Genomic DNA, 21,115 nt, shown 5'->3' with positions numbered 1-21,115 from the left:
TGTAGGTGCTTCTATTGTTGCATCACTTTGACTTTGAGTGAAAAATACTCGTCAACTTCCTTTTGAAAGAATCTGTGATTCTCCGGAGCAGACATACCTGTTGATGTACTTTGACAAATTCGAGTCTGGATGGGTGTTTGGGGTTTTTTTTCCTCTTTGTCTGCGGCCATTTGGTAAAGTCAGACAATAATTTAGATCATGGAAGTGAATAAAATGAAGCTTTCCCCCCCAGAGTTTGTAAGAACAGATGTGCCCAGCCCTATTTCTTCTGTGGGCATTGCCTGGATCCTAAGTGTGGTTGCTGTTGCAGGTTTCCAGGTGTGGGATGATCTACATGGAGCCTCACATGCTGGGGTGGAGACCCCTGATGATGTCCTGGGTAAATGTCCTGCCTGCGACGCTCAATTCCACCCAGAAGGAATTTCTCATGAGCTTATTTGACAGAATGGTGCCTGTTTCTGTCGAATTTATCAGGAAGCACACAAAGGTAAGAGGGATGGGAATTTCAAGATTTAAAAAAATAAGTAGAAAATCCAAATTGCCCACTTGAATGTCTGCTTGCGTGGTCCACTACTAGATATTAAAATGATTTCTTCACTACTTTGACTAAAACCTTTCTGCTTGTTTGAGTAAAACGATTTTTATTCATATGCTATTCCATCAGAAATAGTTTGCGTGACGCATCTGAGGGCTTGAGAAACATCTGGGTGCTAATCTTTCCTCTCTTAAAAAGAATCCCAAAGGCATACCTGGCCACATCTGGGTGAAAATGCTCTAAAACGTTGTCTCATTTCTAATGGACTATTGTATTTGAAGTAGTTTTAAAATGTGTTTTTTTCTACTAAATTTTTTTTAGCAAATTAATTGCCTTCTCTGAAAGCATTTGGAATGTTTTGGGTATACAATTGGAATCTATGTCTTGGATTAAATTAACTAAGCATGGGACAGGGAATTTTTAAACTTGGGATTCAGTGGTTATAGAACAAATACGACCCCGATGTGGTACCCACAGCTGCCACACTCTAGACTAGGGAGTAAGTGTGTGCCTCAGTTTCCCTGCCTGTGAAACCAGAATTGTCATGATAGGACCTTTTCATAAGTACCATGGCCGTTAGAACTAAATGAGTCCAATAAATATTAGTTGGTGCTATCTTAATTAGTGCCTAGTTTCAATTAATTTGTTTTAGAAACGTCGTTTTGCTGATTTTTTAGGAATTATCTCCTACTTCCGATACCAACTTAGTCCGATCCTTAATGAATCTAATAGACTGTTTTATGGATGAATTTGCCGATGAAGTGAAAGTGCGAGAGAGAAATGATCGCGAGGCTTACTCCTTACTCGAGGTAAGGCCCTTTGCCCGTGGTCACGTGATGGAAAGCCATCGGATGCTTTCCCCGGTCCTTCCGAACTCATGAAACTCAGCTTCCCTGGGACTGGGGGCTGGACAGTGGGAGGGCGCTGAACAGTGAGGAGGAAGTCGGGCCCCAACCGCAGGTGCTGGTAGGGCAAGGCCTGGACGGGCAGTTCTGTTGCAGCGTGAGGTTTGGGTGGAGCCCAATGACCTTCTTAGATCCGTTCCGGAAATCTTGGACCCCTTGGTCAGCCTCAGAAATGACCCTTCTCCAAAATATCAGGCACCATTTGGCAACGAGATTCGCCTGTCTTTCAACTGCCCGATCATAGCAGTTCATTCTTCCCCCTCCTCAGTTTTCTTCTCTTTTTTGTGAGATATAAATGTTTAAAATATGTATATGTCTGCATATGTGTGTATACATGTATATTTGGAGTGAGAAAAACAAGACAGTATATCATCTGTAAGCACATTTGTAAAATAGAAGTAAAGTTATCAATAGACCTTGAATATTCTCTGATAAAAATTCTATCTTGCTGGTAGTAACACTTCTCATGTAGTCAATACGTTACTCTTACTGCTTATATTTTGTGAAATAAATTGTTAATTTGGTTTCAGCTAGTTTCCAGAGAGAAACAGTCGGTGAGTAATCTAGTAGTAGGTGAACCGTGGCAAAAGCAGAGTCTATAAGCTGTCTAAGCAGAGGCAGGACTGTGTTAGCATTGGCAGTGGAAGGGGATTTGATTTACAAACAAGCAGACGGGTTTTCCTGTTTCGCGGTTGGCCTTGCCATCTTACCGTGTCCCGTCTGCCTGAGTCCGGGAAGAAGAAAGCTTGCTGGAAGGCGGTTCTAGGTAGACAACTAGCGCTCCAAGAATTATTACAACAAACAAGCAAAAGAACATGATTTTATTCTACTTTAAAAACAAACACTGTATCAAAATTTAAATTAAAAACTGTGTATATTTTGGGTTGATTATTCCTTGTTAAAATACTCTATTATACTTATAAAAGTTATCTCCATATTCTTTTTAATATCGAGGTCCTGCCATATTCTTAAAATATCATGTGATTTTCCAGAGGAGTCATTCTAAGTTTTCACTCTGGCTAGAAATTATACTTTGCATTGCATTATCTCCTCTGATAGTAAGATTTTCATAAAACATGCAGTTTCATTAAAAAACTAATTATTACAAAATCTTGAGATAACCTATTATTGCCTATCAGTTTATTAATTTCCTTTCACAGGTATTAATCAGCTAATCTGATTCAAGCGTCACGGATAGATTAAAGTCATTCTTTAATGCACTCTGTCTTTTCATTTCTCCAACACAGGGCATTTTTCTCTTTTCGTTGATATGGTCCGTCGGTGCTTCTTGTAGAGATGATGATCAGTTGAAATTTAATAAGATTCTTCGAGAACTAATGGAGGGTCCAATTTCAGACGTAACTCGAAATAGGTTTAAAATACTGAGCAGTGCCGAACAAACGTCTTCAAAAGCACTAACTGTCCCGTTTCCTGAGAAAAAAACCATTTATGATTATCAGTTTGTCACTGAGGTAAGAGTTCTGAAGGAAGATTTGCTAGGACCGACACGGCAGAGTCCCCTCCGAGACACACGGCACATAATGGCCTTGTGACCACTCTGTCACCCCTGTCTACCTTACGGGCGCAGGGAGTCAGGAAGGTGCCCTGGCCAGACACACAGGGTCTGAGGCCTAATAAAGCCCTTTTCTTTCTCTATGGCCTTAGACTAGGTGTCTAATCTCCCTGAACCTTGTTTTCTCATTAATAAAATGGAATAAATAATAATACCCAATGAGCAGGTCGTACTCACTAATGAAATAACACATGATGACATGGGCTCCAGCACTAGGGGCTTCCTGTCAAGGACACGTCGTGGAGGTTCTCGGTGCAGCTGGCATTTCCCACACAGATGGCGCAGTCTAACCTGGCTGGTGGTGGTTTCCTTTTTGTTTTTGTGTAACAGCTCCCATAAGTACCGTTTTGAGGACCAAGTTTAGGAATATATCTTATTTAACTATATACAGATCCAAGTGGAATTGGGGTCACACTGTATCCCCAATGGATAATTTTATAGCCTTCTTTGCCCCTTAAAAATGAGAACCGCCGGGCCGCAATGGCTCAGTGGTAGAGCATTGACCTGTGAACCAGGAGGTCATGGTTCTATTCCTGGTCAGGGCACATGCCCGGGTTGCAGGATCCATCCCCAGTGTGGGGTGGTGGCGGGGAGAGGGTGTGTGCAGGAGGCAGCCAATCAATGATTCTATCTTATCATTGATGTTTCTATCTCTCTCTCCCTCTCCCTTCCTCTCTGAAATCAATAAAAATATATATTTTTAAGTATTTATAACATAAGATTCCCTATTTGGCTATTTATTATAAACAGGGAATAGGAAGATGGGACCCATGGATAAAGAAATTGGCAGATGCCCCTCCAATCTCTAAAGATATGATGTTTAATGAAATCATTGTACCAACTCTGGACACAATTCGATACTCGGCGTTAATGGATTTGTTAACCACCCATCAAAAGCCATCAATATTTGTAGGACCGACAGGAACTGGGAAGAGTGCTTACATTATTGTAAGTATTGTATAAATTTGCATATTAAAATGTGCATGGTATTTTTAAGACTTTTTAAAGCCACATGAAATTATAGAGTTAATATTTTTAAATACTCAAGTATTTTGATGTTAGAGTCACAAATAACTTTTGTGTAATTGCCTATTTATTTTAGAAAATAGATTTATTTTAGAAAAATATATGATGCCATTTTATATCACTATATTACTGTCTCTTTTAAGGTATTTTAATAAAAATAGCTTGTCCAGGTTGAAGAATTTTATATCCCTTAAAAAGGTGTTTTAGTTAATTACACTTGATATTTAATTTTATCAGTTAGTATCTGAATGGTTGCTGTGTAGTAATGAATAATGTAGTAATTTTACTAAAAAGTTTTAGTGATTTTTAGTAATTTAATGATGTAGTAATTTTATTAATGATTTCTGGAATCATATCCACTGTGTATCAGTTAAGAAAATGCTAGCTGCTGTGACAGATGCAGCCCCAAATCTCAGTTGCTTTATGCATTCTGTTTAGGGAGTCTCTTGAGGTTAGGGGGTCAGATTGATCAAAGACCAGTTCTTGTCTCTAGTTTCAGGTGTCTGAGGAGAAAAGGCTGGCTGGAATGAGTCAATAGCACCCCAGCCTTTTGCATGGCAAGTACAAGTTTCCCAGGGTCAGCTGGACAGTGATAAGTGGGCCTAAGTCTTCCTGGGCCTCCATTCTAGATGTCTCCATTCTACGTGAATCCATTCTAGCTGAATTCTAGATGACTGCATTCTAGATGACTCTATTCTAGATGGCTCCATTCTACATGACTCTATTCTAGATGGCTCCATTCTACATGACTGCATTCTAGATGACTTGATTCTAGATTACTGCATTCTAGATGACTGCATTCTAGATGACTCTATTCTAGATGACTGCATTCTAGATGGCTCTATTCTAGATGACTGCATTCTAGATGGCTCTATTCTAGATGTCTCCATTCTAGATGACTGCATTCTAGATGACTGCATTCTAGATGACTCTATTCTAGATGACTCCATCTAGATGGCTCCATTCTAGATGACTGTATTCTAGATGACTGTATTCTAAATGACTGCATTCTACATGACTGCATTCTAGATGACTCTATTCTATATGGCTCCATTCTAGATGACTGCATTCTAGATAACTGCCACAGTGGCAGGGGCCATTTGTCCCCTTTGTCAGAGACCTGTGTGGGGCAGGTGTCTCCTTTGGAGTATCTAAAAGTCCTACCCGTCTGCTCCTCTCAGAGAGAAGCATTTGGAAGCCTGCCACGGTAGCAGGCAAGAACGCGTCAGCTGAGAGAGCACCACCTTAGAGCCAGTGAAGTAGGACTTCTGTCCCTCTGCCTCTGTTCTTCCACTTCCCAAACCCCAGCTGTGGGAGAGGGAGGAAACAGGGCAGCAGGTGGAGGGGAGCAAGGAGCCACCAGCAGTCGCTCCCACTGCAGGTTCCCTGTCAATTCACACTCCCCAAAATGATGACAGTACCTGTTTCTCCTCCTTTATTTTAATTTCATCATTTAATCCTTTTGGAATACATTGGGGTATATAGTTAAGTAATTGTCCAGGTATCATCTATATATATAAAAGCCTAATATGCAAATTGTCCCCTCGGGAGTTCAACTGGGAGACAGGAAGTTTGCTTGCTATGATGTGCGCTGACTACCATGGGGTGGCACAGAATGAAGCAAGGCCCCAGCTGGCAGCTGGCAGCCAGGGAAGGGAGGCCCCGGCTGGCAGCTGGAAGGTCCCGATTGGCCCTGATCACCAGCCAGGCTTAGGGACCCTAACCATGCACGAATTCCATGCACCGGGCCTCTAGTTTATTAAATAATGTCTTTCCCAACAGACTGAAATGACACCTGTATTACAATCTAAGTGCTTTCTATATGAGGGAATATCCAAAAGCAGAGAGGGGACAAGTTTAGGCTGAGATTTTAAATCATGTTGTTGGTTTGGCCTGGACTTAAAAGAAATAACAGAAATATCAGTTATTTACCTAAGTTATCACCAAGAGTCAGGGAACAGAGACTTGACATGGTGAATGGAAAAAAACAAAGCCCTTTGTCATTTGTACCCCCATCGAATTCAGTCCCAGCAAAAACAACATTGCTTTTCACAAAATTGAAAACATACTTTGCATTTTATTTCATAATGATTTTTTCTACCTAATATATTGTAAATATTTCCCTATTTCATTATTCTTCTATAAGATGATCGGTAGAATACAACATCTTGATTAGCAATCATGGTAATTGCATCCACTTTCCAGTGAATTCCATTTCAAAAATACAATTGTCTTATTTACACTTCCTTACTTATAATCAGATAACTTGGTATTTAAGTGGAAAGATAATAAGCTATGTTACAAAGAACATTGATCCGGAGAGCTACAAATGGCAGTCTAAGGTCTTGCCCCATCCCTGAGACCTTACAAGTTTCTTAACCTCTCAGTTCCTGTGGTTCCACATTGAGGTGGGATGTGTAATTTACATGGTGGTTTTGGAGATCAGAGAAGCCGAATGGATGGGGCCTGGACAAACAGAGACACACATCGACATGGCAACTGTTCTTTCTGTTGATTTCCGGTCCTTGTGCATGGCTAAGAACCTCTCTCATTACATGATATATATTTCATTTATTTTGAAATGCCAAAACGCAATTCCAACTATGGTTTATTTTATTATTTCCTATTACATAGAACTTCCTTTTAACTCAACTCAATAAAGAAATCTACAAGCCTCTGCTAATTAACTTCTCAGCACAAACTACAGCAGCGCAAACTCAGAACATCATCATGTCAAAGTTGGACAAAAGAAGAAAGGGAGTGTTTGGTCCTCCTCTGGGCAAGAAAATGGTAATCACTCCATTTCTATACACACGGTCTGGCACGGGTCCTAGTCATGCATGCTGCTCCACTCAGAACACGGAAACCACATATACTGGGGCTTGTCATCTTTTTGTACAGTTTTTAAAATATATACGTTTTTATTGATTTCAGAGAGGAAAGGAGAGGGAAGAGATAGAAACATCAATGATGAGAGAGAATCATTTACCAACTGTCTCCTGCATGCCCCACACTGGGGATCAAGCCCACAACCCAGGCATATGCCCTGACCGGGAATCGAACCATGACCTCCTGATTCATAGGTTGACACTCAACCACTGAGCCACGCTGGCTGGGCTAAAGTTTTGGTGTTGTTTTTTTGTTTTTCCTCACAAGTTTTGTTTAAGAAATTGCCTTAAAAGTGTGTTCATATTTGTATGCGCATTGTGGGTTAGACAGCTTGACATTAAAAACAAGCGATTGCCCTTTAAATTAAAAGGAGACTATTCATCTGGGAAATTATCTACCTTCCCAATTCTCTCATTAACATTTTCACTTAACAGAGTCTTTGCTGCTTGCTTTTCTAGACCCACAGACATCCCGGTTATCAATTGACCTACCTGTGTTCCCTTACCAAGAACCCCGTCCCAACCATACTCTCCCCACCCGAGGTTATACGCATTTTACAAGCACACCCTTCTTGTTTATGTTAATGCGTTGAAGTGTGCCAGGGAAAGAGAGAAGGCATATTGAGAAACAAATTGAACGAGAGGATTAGTAAGGCCTAAACTCAACCTACAAGGTTAGTAAGAAAACTGTCCCTCTATTCCTTGAGAGCATGGACGCAAAGGGGTATGATACTTGATTTGAAAAGAAACCATCACTTCCCATAGCCGTACTCTACAAAATGATGACCCGCTTCTTGGCCTCAACCTTGCTAGCACAGCAGGACACGCTAATGAGATGTTGGTCTTTCCTCATGCCTCTTCCCTTGTCACCCTCAGGTTGTCTTTGTAGATGACGTCAACATGCCTGCGCGGGAGGTGTATGGGGCCCAGCCGCCCATCGAGCTGCTGAGACAGTGGTTAGATCACTGGAATTGGTATGACCTAAAAGACTGCTCGATGATTAAACTGGTGGACATTCAGATCATGTGTGCGATGGGACCTCCAGGTACACGTTCTAAGTTTGTGACAATTAAGATTGGAAGTCGCTCTGGCCAAATCTAAAGAGAGAGCTGGAGAAAGAGACGCCCAGTGGAGCTATCTGAGTGGCCATGCTCCGTGTCTGCACTTCCTGTGTGTACGTGCTGTGACCTGAGGGAGTGGGCTGCCTTGGTTGGGGCCGTCCTCCCACCAACTCTTCCGAACCCCTTTCCTCCCATCGTGTGAGACTTGGCCCCCATTTCCCGTCCTTGCCTCCTCCGGGCAGCTCGTGTCTGTTCCGTTCGCTAAGTTTCAACGGAATGAAACACCCTTGCTTCAGAGACCACTTCCCGCTCCCCAACTTTGCCCCATGCCCGTGAGTCCCTGGATTAGACAGGCTGTGAAGAGGAATTGAAGTAGGAAGTGGCCAAAGAATTGATTCCTGGAGACCCTTGACATTTTCCGAGAAAAATGCATGTGCCCACAGGAATCCTTGTGTGGAGAGATGTATGCTGGCATCGCCACGATGGCTTGGCTCACCTACCTGACCGCTTTCATTGTTCTTCTCCTGAGCTCTGGTGTTCTGCTCTTAGAATTACTTTTCTCCATATACCACTTCTTCTGTAAATCTCTCTGGTTTGGCCTCTGAACCCTCTGACCTTTATCTGACCTGTAGTGTAGACAGTTTGCTGAGTCAGTAATTGCTCGCAGCACTCTCTTCCCCACCCCCCTGCCCCCCGAAATAAAACTATTGCTCCCGGGTCTCAGACTTCAGTTCTGCTTTGCCTCCCTGCCACCCCCGCAAGCCAGCCTGTTGGGCCACGTGCCCACTTTTCCCGGCCTCTGCAGGGACTGGACAGGAAGTTCGGCTGGATCCCTGAGGCAGCTTTTCCTCGGGGAGCCCATGTTCTAAAAATACCCCCATTCCTGCATGTTCTCTAGGAGGAAGGGTTGGAGACGGAGCTGGGGATATGGCCGCTCGCCTTTCCTTCTGCAACCCTGCCAGGGAAATCGGTTCCCTATGAGCCGCTAATCCCTGGACACGCACAACCGCTTTGGTCTATAGACTAACACGCTGACACATATTCTCCACATTTTCAGAGGCAGCGCTGTATGTATAATTCAGTGATAAGAATAAAATATAGATTCACCATTCTAAACAAACATAAAACATGAACCAAGTTATTTTTATGCAAAATATATATTAGAGATATTATACACTTTAAAAATCACCTTTTTTTTTTTTTTACCAAAGATTTCATGACAGAATCCCTTTAAAACACAATTGCAATGTGTCCATATATTTAAAAATGGTATCAGTTTTGTAAAATGATGTGTTACACTCTAAGTCAGTTATTACTGCCTCATATTTGAAAATGTCATCATTATTTCATGAAAGTGAGACAATCCCCAAATTTTAAAAAAGTGTGAGTAGCCAGTGACGTAGCCACATGCGGGAACCTTAGAGAAATGCACTGAAGATGTGGGAAGAGAATCAGGCCGCCTGCTGAGGCTGTGCTAAATCTCAGACAGCTGGGAAGGACCCTACGCTTGGTCATTCAGGGTTACTTTATATCAACATTGCATAACATTGCATCTTAATATTTTATTGTAATGAGGATGTTCACAATTGACTGCTTTGGACTATAAGTTCCGGAGAAGGTGGCCAATGGCTCTGTTGGTGACAGATCTGACCCCAGATTTTGTCTAAGTAGTTGAACTCATTCAGATAATTCAACTAGAAAACAAAATTTTGCATTTGAGGGGGATACTTTTTTGAGGTCAGAGTTATCCAAACAACTGATTATTCTTAACCTCTTAGTGTGCCATAAATTTGTCCATCTTTTGAGTTATTTGATGCTCTAAGATATTAGAGAAAAATACTCTGGTATGTATTAGTAACATTGCTAAGAGTTACCTCTTCAATGTACAGGTGGTGGTCGAAATCCGGTGACTCCTCGATACACGCGGCATTTCAATGTTATAACGATCAATGAGTTCAGTGACAAGTCCATGTATACAATCTTCTCTAGAATCTTAAACTGGCACTTAAAAATCTGGTGAGTAATTTACAGTGGGTTTGTTTTTTTCATTTAGGCGGCATAAAATCTTTTAAAAATATACCAGTGTAAGTGATGCTCCTTAAACTTTTCCACAAAAGCATCCCTGGAAGAGGAAAAGATAATGAGTACCATTGCTCCCTTCCCCCGACCCTGGGGCCCCACTTCAGGTTGTGGGAGCATCCGGAAAAGGAGCTGGAGTAGCTTTCTTTTTTCCGTGTGTGTGTGTGCGTGTGTGTGTGTGTGTGCATGTGTGTGCGCACGTGTGTGTGTATGTGTGTGTATGTGTGTATGTGTCTGTGTATGTCTGTGTGTGTATATATGTGTGTATGTGTGTATGTGTGTCTTTGTGTGTGTGTATGTGTATATGTGTGTGTCTTTGTGTGTGTATGTGTGTGTATGTGTGTGTCTTTGTGTGTGTGTGTGTGTGTGTCTGAAGCTTTGGATTTTACTTCTTTGTATTTTAAATCTTTGACTTGATTCTTGTGTTCCTCTAGTCTGTTGTTGGGTCTCTGTATAATATTTTTTATTTCAGTCAGTGTTTGTTTAATTTCTAGTTGGTCCTTTTTCATATCTTCGAGGGTCTCGTTATATTTATTGGCCTTTTCTAGGATATTCTTGAAAAGCCTTATAACCGTGGTTTTGAATTCTATATCCAGTCGTTTGTTTTCCTCCATTTCTTTCGTTTGTGATCTGTTTCTTCGTCTCCCCATTTTTCACTGCTTCCCTGAGTTGGTAGGGTAGCTTTGTGTGCTAGGTGTCCTATAGGGCCCAGTGGGTCGGCCTCCCCAGTTAACCTGAGGTGGACACTCTTGGTGCACCCCTTTGTGGACTGTGTGTACAGCCTTGTTGTAGTTAAGTCTTTATTGTTGTTGATATCACTGGGAGGAATTGACCTCCAGGCCAGTTGGCTGTGAGGATCAGCTGTGTCTACGCTGGGAGATTTTTGGTGCTGGAGACAGCCTTATAGGATTAGCCTTGCCAGATTGCAAAAGCCTCTGTGCTCAGCTTGGAAGGGGTGGAGTCTCAGGGCGGAGCAGACAGTCTTGGCTTCTTGTCAGCCTTGCCCTTGCGCGCGAGCCTCCAGACCTCTGCCTTCCATGGTTCCCGAGTTTCCACCTGACAGTCCAGATTTCCCCCGTAAGAGCGTGGGTCCCCAGGGGCTCACCTGTAACTGCAGTTCAGTGCAGTCAGAAGCCTTTGACTCCCCTCTGCCAGGGACAGCCTGTGGTAACCTCCGCAGTCAGTCCCTGTGCACACTCGTGCCTCCAGACCCCTGCCGCCGTAGCTCCCCTGAGTCTCCGAGTTTCAGAGTCTCCGTGTGCCTTTCTCTCTACCTGACAGTCCAAACTCCCCCTGTATGAGCCTGGGTCCACGGGGTTTTGCCCGGAACTGAGGCTCAGTGCAGTTGGAACTGGGGTTCAGTGCAGTTGGAACTGGGGTTCAGTGCAGTCGGGGGCTTCCTTCCCCCTCCCACCAGAGAAAGCCAGCCAGGCACTCCGCCGCCCTTCCTCTCTGCGCGCACATGTCTCCGTACCTCAGCCCTTTGCCACTCCCTCTCCGTGAGCTTTCCTCTTTCCTTCTAGTTGTAGAATTTCCACTCAGCCAGCTTTCCTGTGGTTCTGGATGGTGTCTGTTCTGTCTTTTAGTTGTAGTTTTGAAATTGTTGTGTGGGGCAGCAGTTTAGGTGCTTACCTATGCTGCCATCTTGGTTTCTCTGAAGCTTTGGATTTTAGCCTAAAAATCCATACAGCCCAGTCGGCATGGCTCAGTGATTGAATGTCAGCCTATGAACCAGGAGGTCACAGTTGGATTCCCAGTCAGGGCGCATTCCCAGGTTTCTGGTTCGATCCCCAGTGTGGGGCGTGCAGGAGGCAGCCAATCCATGATTCTCTCTCATCACGGATGTTTCTCTCTCTCTCTCTCCCTCTCCCTTCCTCTCTGAAATCAATTAAAAAATATAAAAATAATAACAAATAAAGATAAAAATTTGTACAAATTTTGCATTCTGCTGTTTAACACGTTCATGTGGGAATATTTTGAATTCCCCCTAGTGCAATTAGCGATGGGAAGGCACGTGGGGTCTATCCTGTGACTGGGATGCCTCTAGGAAGGGGTCGGCAAACTCATTGGTCAACAAAGCCAAATAGCAACAGCACAACGATCGAAATTTCTTTGGAGAGCCACATTTTTTAAACTTAAACTTCTTCTAACGCCACTTCTTCAAAATAGACTCGCCCAGGCCATGGTATTTTGTGGAAGAGCCACACTCAAGGGGCCAAAGAGCCGCATGTGGCTCTAGAGCCGCAGTTTGCCGACCACGGCTCTAGGAGAACTCGTGCGTTCCCCAGGGTGTCCCTGTCCCAGTGGATGTGCAGTGTGGAGCCTGCACCCTGGGGAAGGTGCTCCTCGCAGCTGCGCAGAGCCTCGCCCGCCCCCTGGGCAGCGCACGTCTGGGGTCCCTGGGGCCCAGTCTCGGGAAGTGCCATTCCCTGTCCTCGCCAGGAGGATGGAGGACGACAGCTGGATCCTTGTGCAAGTGGAGGTTAAATACAGTTTTTCCAAATGATTATTATCCCCCATGTCCTTTCCACCCAGTCATGCCCTTTGCCCCCCCCCCCTTTTTTATCCTATTTAACTTTCTTTTTAACAATCCTTTCTTTTCTTTATATATCTTTATTTTCCTTTCCCCTCTTTGAAAATACGGTTCCCCCCGTGTTTTCCGTGGATTCTGTCTGTAAGCAGCTGAGAATGCAGGGAGTGAAAAGGGGCAGAACTCACTTGCCTAGTCACTTTGGTTCTCAGCCTTCCTAACACCGCGACCCTTTAATGCAGTTCCTCGTGTTGTGGTGACCGCCAACCATAACATTATTTTCGTTGCCACTTCATCACTGTAATTTTGCTACTGTTATGAATCGTAATGTAAATATCTGTGTTTTCCGATGGTCTTAGACGACCCTGCTAGCGGTTCTCAACCTACCTGCTATAGAGCCTAAGACCATCACAACCTCTGCTGTAGAGCCTAAGACCATCGGAAAACACAGATATTTACATTACGATTCATAACAGTAGCAAAATTACAGTGATGAAGTAGCAACGAAAATAATTTTATGGTTGGGGGTCCCCACAACATGAGGAACTGTATTAAAGGGTCGCGGCATTAGGAAGGCTGAGAACCACAGGCCTGGACTTGAGTTCTATCACCTGGCTCCTTGGTTGGCTACTATGCTCCCTTATTTAAGTGATTTAAAGTCCGTTAAAGTGGTTCTGCTGCTCATGGAGTTCCTTTGAACATCCAAATAATGAATGGGAAGTAACTTTGAAAGAAGTAAAAATCCTATCATGATTATAAGAAATGGTAATTCTATGAACTAAACCAATTGATTTAGTCAGAATAAAAACTTGGTTAGGCATGCAAAATGTTCATGTATCAGAGCTCTGTATTTGCTGACTTGTTTCCCTTTTCTATTAATCCTTTTTAAGTTATAAATTTCCAGAGGATTTTCTAACGTTGACCGCACAGATTGTCAATGGCACCATGATTCTGTACAAGGAGGCGATGAAGAACCTCTTGCCTACCCCAGCCAAGTCGCACTACCTGTTTAACCTGCGGGACTTCTCCCGCGTCATCCAGGGCATTTGTTTGTCCAGACCGGAAACCACAGAGACCAAGGAGGCGGTGAAACGTCTCTGGGTTCACGAGGTGAGTGTCCGTGTTATTGAAATCTGAGCATGCAGAAAACAGAGACCTTCCTCAAGTTAGCCCCCGAGCAAGAAGAATGCTCAGCCGTTTCTGTCGCTGAAATGCAATGTGCTGTTTGTCATTACGAAGGGCGATCATCAAGATGATTTTTAAAATGTTTAACACTAATATATTTTATGCTATTTAAAATGGGTTGTCTCTCCTGGCTGGGCATTCCTGTTGACCTGGGTGACTTAATCTTGGTTAGTTTGACTTCAGATAATTTCGAGGAGGAACACTTTTTGGTCTGTTTTTATACCAAGTGAATATTTATTTACATTATTTATTCATAGTTTGACTAGCTGGCGAAAGAACTGTAAAGCAAACCAGTTTGGAGAGCATGGAAACCATATACAAATATACTTACCTTCTGTTTGGGGAGAGGAATGTGGGTGAACATTTTCTTGTAAAAATTTGTGTAGGGAAGGAAGAAGAAATAGTGAAAGAGATAGAGAATACAAAGAAGAACGCATCAAAAACAATAGTTCGATATTTTTACAATAGGCAAAGGCTATGAGAATGTTGGAGGAAGAGTGTTTTTCCATTTTAATGTGTAAATAATATGGTTACTTTAATTTTAAGGTTGTCGTTAAAAAAATCTGGAAAACTGGAATGCACTGCTATGTTAAAACGATGTGCTAGAGACACAGATTTCAAAGGGGCTTTTAAAGTTCTGTTTCTGTAGGCTTTCTAGTCTACCGTATGAATTCCTAAATCCTCACACCTTCAACTTTATGCCCAAGAGAAGGCCCATTCCCCTTGGAAGTTCCGGCCACAGCAAGGTCCCTGTAGGTGACTCTTGGGGGACGTGTGATTGGCAGATTTTGTCTTCACTCCACTGCAGGCCATTTAGTGCCTGAGTCGGGTCCACGCTCTGGGGCGGGGACACAGGCTGTAAGTCGGGGAGGTCACCTGGGTAACATAAATAATGCTGCAAGGTGGGAAGGGAGCGAGGCGAGAGGTGGGTGTCGCTGACCTCCCTGAAGGAGTGCACGGCCTGTGGCAGCACTTGGTCACGGCCCCATGGCACTCTGGGAATCACCTAGCACTCTCCCTCTCAGGAACTCTGCTCTTGGTTAGTCCTTCCTAGAACACTCTGAGCCCTGTTCTCCACAAGGCCTCCCCCCTGACCTCCTCAAATATCCACTGACCGGAGACCCTCACCCTGGACCCTCCCTACCCCCTCTATAGTTCTTGGTCATCTTGCTTTGTTCTTCATGACTGAATGTCACCGGATACCATCACTATTTTTGCTTACTGATGGTCTCTGCTGGAACAGAAGTCTTAGGAGAGCGGCAGCTGTATTTATTCACTGCGTTCCCCATCGCCTGCAGGTGTTTGACAGTCTTTGGGAAACACTGCATTAGGTTCTTACTGAGTGCCATCTAGATAGTGATATGCTGAGTCATGCTTAGGCACTGGTTTCTGATGAGTGAGCTGGGTTTAACTCAGCTTCCTCTTCCCCGGGGGCTATGGTAGGAGGTCTTCATACCTCCATCCAAGGAGTGACAATTGGCAGGTGTTGGGAAACTATGTTGTTCCACAGAAAAGTAGCTGTTGGACTTGTTGGCGTAGGGGAGGCTGCCATCATATCATTTGCACTATTATGTCATCCACTTGTCAATAGTGAGAACGCTGAGATCATTATTCCTGAACACCATTAGGCTGACAGCAGGGCAGTCTGTAATAATTTTAATTCTCACGTTTATGGTTTTCACACCTGTCGTCATTTTATTGTTGCCATGCATATGTGAGACTCACAGGCAGGTATTACTACTTCCATTGTGTAGATGAAAGAGCTGGTATAGACAGGCCGAAGTGATTTCCCCCCGATGTCAGGCATTTTGCGGACAAGACTTCGCATTGCTTATATCGCCTATGTACAGTAGGTCCTCGGGTTACATGGGAGATCCGTTCCTATGACGACGTAACGCGATTTTCGCCATCAGAACCCACCTACATAAGCACCCATGTCACTCACATGGAGCACACACACAGCAGTAATGAAGTGACACAGTAAAAATATTTAAAAGAAAGAGAACAATTCCTTACTTGTGGTAAATAAATAATAAAAAACATAAAGCACATATGTACAGACATCAAAAGGACAGAACTTTTTTTTTTATAAATAAATGGGAGATGGTGACGTAACCACGAAATGACATACGCCGAGTCTGACGTAACCCAAGGTCTGTATTTGTCTGCTAGTGCTGCTATAACAAAATGCCACCGACTGAGTGTCTTAAACAACAAGTTGATTTTCTCATAGTTCTGGAGGCCAGAAGTCCAAGATCAAGGTTCTGGCGAAGGGTTTCCTTCTGACTTGCAGATAGCTGCCTTCTCACTAGGACTTGCTCTGTGTGCGTGCGGGAGGGTGGGGGGGTGGCGGGGGGGGGGGTAGGGAGGGGGGATGGGGGAGGGGGCTGCTGTCTCTTCCCCTTCTTAGAGGGACACCGGTCCTGTTGGATTAGGGCCCACCCCAATGACCTCTCTTAACCTTAATTACCACCATAAAGGACTCCTTTACAGTCATGTTGTGGGGTAGGGCTTCAGCATATGAATTTAGGGGGGACACAGTTCAGTCCAAAACAGACTGTGGCCGAAGGACACGCATACCACTTTGAAGAAAGTTATTTCACGTAGCAAGTCTGGTTCATGATTTCTTACAGCCGCACAGCATGTGCCTATAGCCAGAGCTTATTTTAGTAGATTGCCTTCTGCGATGACGTACAACAAAAATAGTTTTTAAATGTCCAAAACAAACTTGCTTTCCACAGAAGACATTTTCTCTTTCTCTAGAATATGTGCTATAAAAAAATAATATCTATTGATTTTCCAATAATTTTCAAACTGTTCCCTAGCTTGGAGAGGGGAAGGCCATGGTACAGAAGGTGGAAAACCCTAGATGCCAGGGTCCAGCTCTGTCTTATCTGAGTGGCCAGCAGAGGCAGGCGCTTCCCTTATCTAGCTGTTTTTCTTCTCTAGTCCTTAACACTCTTTCTCTGGTCTTCACAGCCTCTCTACCAGCTGCTTCAGTCTCCCCAAATTACCTTTACTCATTGAAAACTGCATGCAACTGTGTAGTATCTCATATATGTATGATCAAAATGAGTATTTAAAATAAACCCGATCATGAGTTAGTCCTAATTGTCTAGATATGCTTTTAATAAATCCCATTCAAATATCCTGAGAGTACTTTTTGTATTACTTGAGATTAGCACAGAAATGAAACACACACATACACACACACACACACACACACACACACACACACACACACACACCAGAAGAATCCGTTCCTAAAGCTGGTTTTTAATGATCATCCAGGTCCTTAGGGTGTATTATGATCGCCTCCTGGATAATGCAGACCGACATTGGCTTATTGAGTACATTCAAGAAATTTTGGCAAGTCATATGAGTGAAAATTTCCACGAGCTTTTCCAAAGTCTGGATTCCAATGGTGATGGGATAGTGGAAGAAGATGACTTACGCAGCTTAATGTTTTGTGATTTCCACGATCCCAAGAAGGAGGACACCAACTACAGAGAAGTGGACAATGTGGACAATCTCCGGATGATTGTAGAAACGCACCTTGAGGAATATAACAACATGAGCAAGAAGACCATGAGCCTCGTCCTGTTCCGATTTGCCATCGAGCACATCAGCCGCATCTCCAGGGTCCTGAAGCAGCCTCGGAGCCACGCTCTTCTGGTCGGCGTGGGAGGCAGTGGGAGGCAGTCTGTCACCAGGTTAGCTGCCCACATGGCTGACTATTCCGTCTTCCAGGTGGAAATCACCAAGGGCTATAGCAACACCGAGTGGCATGAGGATCTAAAAGTGATCTTGAGGAAATGTGCTGAGGGCGAGATGCACGGTGTCTTCCTGTTTACAGACACGCAGATTAAAAAGGAGTCGTTTCTAGAAGATGTCAACAACCTGCTAAACGCGGGGGAAGTTCCAAATCTCTTTGCCTTAGACGAAAAGCAAGAGATATGCGAAAAGATGCGCCAGCTCGATCGCCAGCGGGATAAGACCAAACAAACGGACGGAAGCCCCATAGCTCTGTTCAACATGTTCATTGATCGCTGCCGCAGCCAGCTGCACGTCGTCCTGGCCATGAGCCCCATTGGGGATGCCTTTCGGAATCGTCTGAGGAAGTTCCCGGCTCTTGTTAACTGCTGCACCATTGACTGGTTTCAGGTATGCCATGCACATTTTTGATAGATTTCTAGAAATGTTGATTCTCCGTCATGACTTTTATTGTAGACTCCCCTCCCCCCCCCCCGAAAATGTGGTTTTAACAGAATTTTGTGATCAATAATACTATGTTATTTTATGAAAGTACTAGAGTCCCGGTGCACGAAATTCTTGCGGGATTGGGCCTAAACTGGCAGTCGGACATCCCTCTCGCAATCTGCGACTGCTAGCTCCTAACCGCTGATCTGCCTGCCTGCCTGATTGCCCCTAACCACTCTGCCTGCCTGACTGATCACCCCTAACCGCCTGCCTGCCTGCCTGATTGCCCCTAACTGCTAGCCTGCCTGCCTGTTTGCCCCTAACCACTCTGCCTGCCTGACTGATCACCCCTAACCGCCTGCCTGCCTGCCTGTTTGCCCCTAACCACTCTGCCTGCCTGCCTGATCACCCCTAACCACTTGCCTGCCTGCCTGATTGCCCCTAACCACTCTGCCTGCCTGCCTGATCACCCCTAACCACCTGCCTGCCTGCCTGTTTGCCCCTAACCACTCTGCCTGCCTGCCTGATCACCCCTAACCACCTGCCTGCCTGCCTGATTGCCCCTAACCACTCTGCCTGCCTGCCTGATCACCCCTAACCACCTGCCTGCCTGCCTGTTTGCCCCTAACCACTCTGCCTGCCTGCCTGATCACCCCTAACCACCTGCCTGCCTGCCTGTTTGCCCCTAACCACTCTGCCTGCCTGCCTGATCACCCCTAACCACCTGCCTGCCTGCCTGTTTGCCCCTAACCACTCTGCCTGCCTGCCTGATCACCCCTAACCGCCTGCCTGCCTGCCTGTTTGCCCCTAACTGCTAGCCTGCCTGCCTGATCACCCCTAACCGCCTGCCTGCCTGCCTGTTTGCCCCTAACTGCTAGCCTGCCTGCCTGATCACCCCTAACCACTTGCCTGCCTGCCTGTTTGCCCCTAACTGCTAGCCTGCCTGCCTGATCATCCCTAACCGCCTGCCTGCCTGCCTGTTTGCCCCTAACTGCTAGTCTGCCTGCCTGATCACCCCTAACCACTTGCCTGCCTGCCTGATTTCCCCTAACTGCTAGCCTGCCTGCCTGATCACCCCTAACCGCTTGCCTGCCTGCCTGATTGCCCCTAACTGCTTGCCTGCCTGCCTGATCACCCCTAACCACCTCTGCCTCAGTCCCCGCCACAGCAGCTTCATCCAGAAGGATGTCTGGAATGATGTCCGGCAGGTCATTTGGCTGTCCAGTCTAGTTAGCATATTACACTTTTATTATTATCGATAACTCAAGAAATTATCATAGTAGAAAATCATTTTATTGCTAGTGTACGCAGTCATTAACCTCAATGTACCATAGAAGGTTTTAGGATAAACGTGTGTGTCAGTCAGGGTCCTGTCAGGGAAAGACAGGGCACATTGGAAGGTGTCACTGAGAAAGTTGAATGAAAAGACTCTTCATGGAGGTGTGGGCAGGGTTAAAGGGAATGAGAGGGGATGGTGGAGTGACCAAGCAGTGGTGGGCCAGAGCAGGAAGTGGTCACTACAGCTGGATATAGAAGGGAGGGAAGAGTGTTGCTGGAGTTTGGAGCTGTGGGAGAAGGACTGCCTGACAGGTTCAAGAACCCAAAACCTAGAGCCCAGCCCCTGCTGGCAAGGAACAGAGGTATAAACACCCCTACCTCTCTTTCTCCACCGCAAGGAGGATTCCTGCATTTTGGCTTCAGTAACTGGTGGATGGGGTGATGTTTACTAAATTGGAGAAGATTGCAACTGCTTTGGGGAAGACAGGAACCAGGCTATGGACGGACTTAGTGTTAGATACCTATAAGAGAAATGAAGGAGGTAGTTGTTCATCTGATTCTGGAGTTTAGGGGAAAAGATAACATGTACCTCCAAGAGCTATTGGGAGAATTAAATGAGGTAATTCCAGCAGAATGCGCACAGAAAGAGACATTCTCTAAGTTTTGTTCCTTTCCTCTTTCTCGCTCCTGCGATGTTATGGACAATTCCCCTAGGCCCCGAACAAACCATAGGGCGAGTATGACAGGCACTCGCTGCTCGCTCCCTGCCCTGAGCATGCAAGTACTGGGGGCGTTCCTCATGAAAACATCTCCCCCAACCCATCCCCACCCTCATCCTTTCCTCCCCCGCATCCCCAACACCCCTAAGTTCCAACGGGTCACAGTGTGACAGCCTCGGAGTAGCTTGGATCAAGCACTGAAGCATTTATGTTACATTTAGTCGTGGCCTGAGGATGCACTCCAGGCAGTGGCCTCGCGCTTCTTGGAAGAAATTGAGATGTCAGAGGAGATCCGAGACGGCTGTATTGACATGTGCAAAAGCTTCCACACTTCTACTATCGAGCTATCAACCTCCTTCTACGTCGAACTTCAAAGATACAATTATGTGACTCCAACCTCTTATCTGGAATTAATCTCCACCTTCAAACTGTTGTTGGAAAATAAAAGAAGGTAAACGTGAATTTTTACATTTTTAAGTAAGCTACAGCAGTTTTAAAATATTTGTGTGTACAAAAATGGCATTGCTGTGATGTGATAGAGATTCATTTCACATGTATAGTGAGTTTTGTTAAATCACGAAATGCCTACTCCGCAAACATTTTTTAAGGGAAGGAGTGGGTCTTACTCTTTTGTACAGATGTAACGTGTCTAACTACTGCTCAGTCACACACTTTATATTACCCTCACTTTTTTATTGGATACATTTGACATGTAACATGGTGTAAGTTTAAACTTGTTACTTTGATCCGTTTAATATTGTAATATGATTGCCATTGGACCACTATGTATCACATTACATAATTATCATACCACTAGAGGCCCGGTGCATGAAATTCGTGCACGGGGGTGCAGGGGGGTGTGTCCCTCAGCCCTGCCTGCAAAGATGCCAGCATCCCTCACCCTGGCCTCTAGCCAGAGGCTCCTCCCCTCCTTCCACACAGCCTCTGGGAAGATGCTTGTCCTGGGCCTCCTCAGGGCCCCGGCCCACGACGCCCTGCAGCTTGGGTACTCGGGGGTGTGGGCTTACAGGTCCGGCTTCCCTGCCCGGCGTGGTGCACATCAGCTGCCATGGGAGCTGCGCCTCAGGAGACGCCCCCTTGGACCATACTACTTGCGAGTGGGGAGGGGGCAGCCT

General features: G+C 44.9%; 1 protein-coding gene across 1 annotated transcript in view; it reads left to right on the top strand.

Annotated features, from left to right (window-relative positions):
• The window catches only part of DNAH7 (dynein axonemal heavy chain 7), a gene marked incomplete at its 5' end in the record, with an annotated part of 175,496 nt that overhangs the window by 83,271 nt on the left and 71,110 nt on the right, over nt 1–21,115 (top strand). Inside the window, 10 exons of the mRNA XM_080671125.1 lie at nt 311–487; nt 1,213–1,344; nt 2,688–2,912; nt 3,764–3,961; nt 6,674–6,829; nt 7,804–7,972; nt 9,878–10,004; nt 13,488–13,707; nt 17,074–17,946; nt 20,201–20,430. Of these exons, the coding sequence (XP_080527251.1) occupies nt 311–487; nt 1,213–1,344; nt 2,688–2,912; nt 3,764–3,961; nt 6,674–6,829; nt 7,804–7,972; nt 9,878–10,004; nt 13,488–13,707; nt 17,074–17,946; nt 20,201–20,430 (2,507 nt within the window). The remainder of the gene's footprint in view (nt 1–310; nt 488–1,212; nt 1,345–2,687; nt 2,913–3,763; nt 3,962–6,673; nt 6,830–7,803; nt 7,973–9,877; nt 10,005–13,487; nt 13,708–17,073; nt 17,947–20,200; nt 20,431–21,115) is intronic.

The sequence above is a fragment of the Plecotus auritus genome (assembly GCF_963455305.1).
Source record: "Plecotus auritus genome assembly, chromosome: 5".
Classification (NCBI taxonomy): domain Eukaryota; kingdom Metazoa; phylum Chordata; class Mammalia; order Chiroptera; family Vespertilionidae; genus Plecotus; species Plecotus auritus.
This window is presented reverse-complemented; position numbering and strand designations above follow the sequence as displayed.